At 50.4% G+C, this 7,264-nt stretch overlaps 1 protein-coding gene across 1 annotated transcript; it reads right to left on the bottom strand.

Annotated features, from left to right (window-relative positions):
- Positions 1 to 1,038: 1,038 nt before the first annotated feature.
- LOC144249595 (ral guanine nucleotide dissociation stimulator-like) lies at positions 1,039 to 4,364 on the bottom strand. Its single transcript, XM_077791713.1, has 3 exons — positions 4,258 to 4,364; positions 3,169 to 3,283; positions 1,039 to 1,251 (listed from the first exon to the last, which is right to left on the bottom strand). The coding sequence occupies exons 1-3, from the start codon at positions 4,273 to 4,275 to the stop codon at positions 1,046 to 1,048; spliced, it is 339 nt and encodes a 112-aa protein (XP_077647839.1). The 5' UTR covers positions 4,276 to 4,364; the 3' UTR covers positions 1,039 to 1,045.
- Positions 4,365 to 7,264: the final 2,900 nt, after the last annotated feature.

Below are 7,264 nucleotides of genomic sequence, written 5' to 3'. Positions count from 1 at the left end.
TAGATGCCAACCTGGATATATTAATAATCCCGTATCTATGATCACCTTCATAAGGTAGCTTCCCAACTTCTGTGTGGAAGTGTGTTTCTCCTTGGCCCTTACACTGTTGTGGAGACCACTAGGAGTTCAGCTTTGTGCAGGATCATCTGACCTGGACTTTTTGCAAGACCTGTACAGCCCTCACACATGCTCAGATGCTACAGGACTTTTCAGACCAGTCCAGACAACAGGAGGCATCCATTCATTGTCTGCACTCTACAGATTCCTAGATGCACGACATTCATTACCATCAAATGCAGAATTTTCATCAAAAACTAATATATATATCATTCCAATCTGAATCAAGAAAATCGGAAATATCCCCAAATCCAAAGAGTGGATCCCCATTGTGATGCTACAAGTTGAAAATTCCACAGCTGACCTCATGGGATGGTTCACAGTCAAAAGACAGCTGCATGAAAAATATTACATGACATGACCTTCCTGCTATGTGAAAAGTGGCATGTGAAGTACACATGCATGTCTTCCTCAGACATGGGTTCATTTGCAAGACACCTTGTGCAATTGAAAATACTCCAAAAGGGGAGAAATCAGAACCGTGTCTCCAAAGTATTTCAGCAGAGACCAACTCCATCTGTCTATCTATCTCTCAGTGAGTGTGTGTGCTCTTGTGTGTGTTTGTGTGTCTTTGTTTGTGTTTGTACCATCATAGCTGATACTTCATTGCCCCCACTGGAAAACTGACTCAGATAACGCCATCTGCCAAACTCCTAAAAACCAAAGTTCTTGCTGATAGAATGAAACATTCCTTCCTGTTGGTTTGGATGTGTCCTTTAGGAATCACTGCTACATTTAGTATACTCAAATCATCACAGTAGATCAGGTAACAAAAACATATATATTTTAAAATAATAATATATTAATGGAAACAACAAATACAGGATAGAGTAACAACTGTGTTACTAAACAAGGTCAAGGACAATGGCAAACTATAGATTCAAACTTTGAAGAAAATAGTAATCAATGTAAATATTCCTGGGCTGCCTCAGCCCCGCCCAGGCACACAGCAGCAGAATGGTTTTGCAAGCATCCTCAGGAGGGCAGGAGCCTTCTTTCCAGGACGAGAGGGAGGTTGAGGCTGGATCCACCCATCATTCTTTTGGGAGAGGCTCCTTTTCCTCAGCACAAAGTTGGATTTTTTGTGAGGATTCTTGGCATAAAATACGTTGGCCTCTGCTGGAATCCTCAGCTCTGGGGAGAGAGGGGTGTACAAAAAGAAGGTGGCACTCAGGAGGTGCTCCCTAGGACACGCCAACATCTGAGAGCCTGTGCCAGAAAAGGCCAGAGCCACACACCTGAGAGCTCTCCAATTCAGCACCAATACCAACAAAGACAGCCTCCACAGTCCTCCCTGAGGAAGAACTAGGCAGAGCACTTCAACAGACCTAATGTCTGTTCCTACCAAAGGCTTTGGACTCCAGAATATCTCAGGTCCTCTTGCATCTGCCAAAGCACACCACTAGGGTTTGCATCTGAAATCTCCCACAAAAGGCTCCTGTGCCGAAGATTCAGTCCCCACATGAGCCATCTTCATAGGTGGGTTTGGAGGGAAGCATTGGATGGTGAGTGCTCTGATGTCAACATGAAATTCTCATTCAAGATGAATACACTACTGGGGGGTGGGAGGGACTGGAAGAAAGGTTGAGCATGGTTGGAGGAAGACCTAAACAGGGTTGTGCCCTGGGCAACAGTACCTTGTTCCTGTTGGCTCCACTGAATCCTCATTCTCCAAGTAGAGGTCCTCCCTCTCCATCTTTCTCTCTCTCCCTCTCTGCCAGCCTCGTTCTCTCTCTCCCAGTCTATGCCTTTGTGGCAAGGGCTGAGGAGCTCTCCACTGCCACACACTAGAGCTTTATGGACAGCCTCAGTGCACAACCAAAGAGAAAGCTATGAAACCCGGAGAAAAGGCCTAGGATTCCTCCTCTGAGTTATTTTCCTCAAGTATGGCCACAGTGAGGACAGGCTGACCAGCACGGATACCACGTTAGAGCCATGCTTCTGCGTTGGTGGAGCCCGCCTCCATGTGGACCAGGCTTCTGAGAATGGAGGCCACATTCCAAATACTGCCCTACTGAGAACAATGGTTCCAAAGACCAGCAAAGGGACTGCTTCCCTCCAACATGGTGTATGGCCCAGTGGTGCCATGACCCCGAGTGGGGGAATACAACAGCCGCTTCTCCTTCCTCTGAACATGTGTTTCCTGTCGCCCTCCTCTAACCTAGAGCCTGTTCTCCATCCCTTCTGGGTTGGATGTGGAGATCTCTGCTATGAATTTCTTAGGCTACCAAGGCCCCAGACAGACTTCCTCTTCCATAGACTCTACTAACCTAACAGTAGGTTAAGATAGGAGACAAGTGATCCTAGAACTCATAGGGATGGTGGTCTTCAGGGTACATAGGCTGGGATAATGGCTGCTGTGGTGTTTGGCTCACAAAAACCAACCAACCAACCAACAAAAAAGCGCTGGCATTATTATCAGATGAGCTCTGTGGCTAAGTGCTCAGGAAGCCCTCATCTGACTTTAGTTAGGGATCACAACCTGGCTATTGTGATCACTCCTTGCCTAGTGGACTCAGGTGCGTAAGACCATGGAATTTATGCAAAAACAGATGATTCAGGCTGTCTCCCAGGCTGTGTTTTCTTCCCAATTTCATCCTGTTACTGCTTGCTAGAATCCTGGCAATGCTCTGCCCAGGCAGTGGTTTTCTGGTCACACAGAAGGCTTTCAATAGTACTGCTTCAGTCCACAAAATGCCAGTTCCCTCTTTAGCCCATGCATTCCCATGTTCCTTTGAAACCACTCCTATCCCAGACCATGAAAACATACTGCTCCTGGAGAGAGGCTTTCCTCCTCACTCCTCAAAGATGTCAGCTTTGGATGCCTGTTCATGTCCAGGGGAGGGCACCTGGTGGGGAGCCGCAACATCCACTGGGGTATACTATTGGACCTCAAGACCTTCCACCAGCAGAAGTGCAGTTGGCTTTGTGCACGAACCCAACACACCTGTTGGAGTGTTCTTGGGGGTCAGAGACTACTCTTTGTTGCTAAGAGTTGACCTGAGTCCACATCCTGACCCTTGCTCTCTGCTATCTGATTGTCTCACTTACTCTGACGGCGAGAGATGATTTGGCCCAGCTCATAATCCTCTGGATTCTCCTCAGTAAGGAAGTGTAGGTCGAGGGCGCTGCGGATGACGACAGGAGCCCTATCCTGGCAGGTCACCTGGAGCAGCATGGGAGACAGGCCTTCAGGAAATGGGCCTTGAAGTGACTACTCAAGGACAGTGGGCAGGGGCATTCTGGAGGCACCTCCACTCTAAATACAAGGGCAACATCCATGACCCTACTACCCGAGGCTGACCTCCTGCTCATCGTGTGGGCTCTTCCCACAGGCTACTAGCCCAATCCGTGTACATAGGACTTCCTGGGCCTGCCATTGCTCTTTGTGGAGCTGCACTCCTCTCGGAGTGAAAGGACCCCACTACCTGCATACAGATGCAATCTCATCCCACAAGTTGGGAGGAATGGGACAATAGCCTCCAAGATCCCAGGTCTGCCCGAGGATGCAGGCGGCATTGGGAATGGCCTAGGCACAAAACCTAGAGGCTTTGGTCTGGATTGCCAGGGCCAAAAACAGACCCAGGAACATGACCACACACAGGAGTGCTGAAAGATAGCCACGAGAGCTCCTGGCCTCCAGAGGCTCAGTGCTGGCTGGGATGTAGGAGGGCACCTCATCCGGCAAGGGTGGTCATTGGGTTACCTGGACATTTAGTGTGCTTGCTCCACATCCATATCGACTCTGCAGAGAGACTCTCTCAGCTCCTTGTTCAAGGAACATGCAGAACCTCACACTGCTGTCCTCCTCCATAGACGTCAGCATCCCATACAAGGGAACCTGCAACCTAGTTCCTGTCCTATTCTCATCTGTCACCCATACCTGTCCCTGCCCTTCTGGACTGCATGCTGCCACCTGACACACAGACTCCCTCAGACATGGCAGTGGACAAGCTGCTGCACTCGCTCATCTCAGCTCCAGCCCTTCACACTGACCTCTCCCTTCTTGATTCCCATCTATCCTCCTGATCATCCAGAAGCTCCAAATTCAAGAGGGCATGAGTAGTCCATGGTATTGGACCAGTGTCTGCTCCCCACCCAGGTGTAAGCACCACGGGACACCCCTGCTCCCAGGCTTACCAGAACACTCTTGGCCATCTCTGGACTTTGTGTTTCTAGGTGGACACGAATTAAGCAGGTGTCTCCCACCTGCTTGTGGGAAAGCGGCCTGGAGGACTTGCAGGTTGATTCTGAGAACTGTGGGGGATGGAACATCAGCAAACCCAGAAACAGAAAGCCACCCCAGACTGTCAGTTGGCTCTATGGGCTTCCAGCAAATATGTCCAGGTGCTGAGGCTTCTTATTTCCTCAGGTCGGAGTGGAATGGCAGCACATGCACAGCTTGAATAAGGTAGGTGTTTACCTCCTTTCCCTTGACCTGGGGGCGTTTCCTCACAATGAAATATTGTATTCCCAGATTCATGGACAGACACACGAGTGCGTGGTCAGAGACCTTGATTTCTGCAGAGCGAAGTGGAGAGAATTGTTAGGTGGCACTCAAGGATTATACCACAAAACACCCACAACCCCTGAGAGTCTCCGCCAGGCCCATCACACTTTGGTATTTTGGGGCCAAGGCCCACTTTCTCTTGGCTGTCAGTTATCCTGAGCCCACTGTGGATCATGTCTCCCCACTGTCTGATTGTCCTACTTACTCTCATCCTCAGACATCATATACAGCAGCTCAAAGTTGTCCACATCCTCATGCTGCAACAAATTTTGGTCCAAGGCCCTGCGGATGAGGCTTGTCACCGTCTCCTGAAAGGTCACCTGGATCAGGGTGGGACAAATGTCATCAGAGAATGGCTTTTAGAAGAGCTACCCAGAAGACTGTGGTCAAACATTCAGGAGAAATCTCAGCTACATATACAAGGGCACAATCTTGTTATCCTGCTACCTGAGTGTGTCCTCCGTATACCACCTGGGTTCTTGCAATGTGCTACTAGAACAATCCTGGTACAAATATCTGCCTGTACCTGCCATCTCCCCTCCCCCTGGGGAGCCACATTCCACTCATGTCAAAGGACCAAACTGCCTATGCACAGACACACTCTCATCTCACTGAGATGAGAGCAATGGGCCAGGGATCTGCGCACCAAGTGTGATCTGGGATGCAGGCTGCCTTTGTGGGTGGAAGAGGCAGATGCACTGAAAATTTGGGTCCTGACTGCCAAGACACAAAACAGACTCAGATACAAGAGTGTGCACTTGAGTGCTTCATGATAGCTTTGAGAGGCCCTGGCCTCTGGAAGCTCGGTGCGGGTCTGGTTGTAATGATGTACTTGACTCAGCACTGGCAGTCACTGAACATGTCTCCTCTGCAGCTGGACACCTGCAGCATTAGCGTGTCTACTGCACATCCATAGAAATTCTGCCAAGAACCCCTTTAGCTCCGTATTTACATACATGCAAAGCCTAACATTTCCGAAGCTTTGGCATGACCCCCCCAGGTGATCCCGACCCCAAATTCCTACACCTAGTCATGCTAAGGAGGTTCTCTTCCCTGCCACCAGGAACACATCCCCTCCTACACATGTGACAAGTCACTGCCACCTCCTCTGCTCCAACTTCACTCATTGAGAATACCAAGTTCTAGGCACTGCAGCCTGCACCCTGGACATATCTCTGCCTTCATCTGTCCACAGCACTTCCGTCTGCACTTCTGGCCTGCAAAACCCACAATACACAGGCCCACTCACCACTGAAGCTGGGCATGCTGATGCTCTCCCTCCTCAGGTCAAGCCCTTAAGACGGACCTCTCTCTTCTTTATTTCCCACCATAGCCCTGGGGTTGGCTGTGTCTCCTGCCTTCCACTGTGTGGACACCCAGGAGGCAGCCCTGCTGTCGGGCTTACCGGGATGCGCTTTGTCTCCCTCAGGCTCTGTCCCTCTAGGAGGACGTGAACAACGCGGCTGTCTTCCACCTGCTCGCTCGAGTGAAGCAGTGAGGAGCTGCTACTCACAGCTGCTGGGGTCCTGGATGCCACTGCCACAGAAGGTTCCAAGAACTGTGGGGGATGACAACATCAGCAAAGCCCAGCAACTGCACCCCACCCAGCCTGGCAGTTGGCTCTGTGGGCATTCTACAACATCCATCCAGAACCTGAGGTTCTTGTCCCCTTGGAGGATGTGGAGTGGCACCAGGAGTAAAGACTGAAGAAGGTGGCTGTTTTGGGAACAAGAGATCCAGCACCTGCTGGGTGGGGATGAAATCCCAGGAGATTAACCCCATGTTGCTGCTGAAATGTAGGTTCCTCCCACAAATGACAGGCAGGAGCTCATTCCTAAGCTGGTCCTGCCTGTAAGGTTCAAGGCTCTGAACCCTGAAGGGCTCCTCCGTGTTCTGATCATTTTCACCCTGGGTTGGGACCAAGAATGGTGGGGTCAAAATGGAAATGGTGACAAACAGAAAAATGACTTGTGCCAATACACTAGAGTCAAAGCACAATGGGACAGTTCCCATCAGTACAAACACACACACACACACACACACACACACACACACACACACACACACAGAGTCAGAATAGGAGTCCTGGGCCATTCATCAGGGATCAGACTAGAGGGCCTGCTGGGCTCACCTGCCCTGTGCTACTCACTGTTACTCTTGAGCTCCTCTGCGACAATCGCCAGAGGCTCTGGCGTCTAAGATGAAGCCTCACCCAGTGTATCCACAAAAGGGCTAGTTGGCCCCCCTGAGATTCCTGGGAGCCTGAGGCTCGGCATTGTCTGCAACCACAGGAGAACATCCTTCTCCCTCCAGTGGCTCCAACCAAGTGAGCTCGGATGGCTTGGTCAGTGAAGTGGGTGCCTGGATACCAGGGTTCCATGTTCTGTTTGATCCATTGTCAAGGCAATGATGTCATTTCCTGTGCCCATACCTGAGCCTCTTTTCACATAAGACCACTTTCAACAGCCCTATGGGCTGCCGATTTCTCCTCCATGCCTACCCATCTCAGGTGCGCAGGTGTTCACCAACAACTACCCAAACATCCCCACCAGCATCTGCCCTGCTTGGTGCCACTAGAGTTCCAGCTTGGAGCCTTCAAAAATGCATTCACAACCAGTCCTTCCCTCTCAGCAGCTT

This window comes from Urocitellus parryii, chromosome 12 (genome assembly GCF_045843805.1).
Source record: "Urocitellus parryii isolate mUroPar1 chromosome 12, mUroPar1.hap1, whole genome shotgun sequence".
NCBI classification, from domain to species: domain Eukaryota; kingdom Metazoa; phylum Chordata; class Mammalia; order Rodentia; family Sciuridae; genus Urocitellus; species Urocitellus parryii.
Note: the sequence above shows the minus strand (reverse complement) of the source record. Positions and strands in the feature narration are given on the sequence as shown.

What these genes read in the sequence shown, in the direction of transcription:
- LOC144249595 (XM_077791713.1), bottom strand. An exon ending in AATCATCTCTCGCCGTCAGA is followed by an intron (nt 1,252 to 3,168) that starts GTAAGTGAGACA and finishes CTCTCTCCCCAG; the next exon opens with AGCTGAGGATTCCAGCAGAG.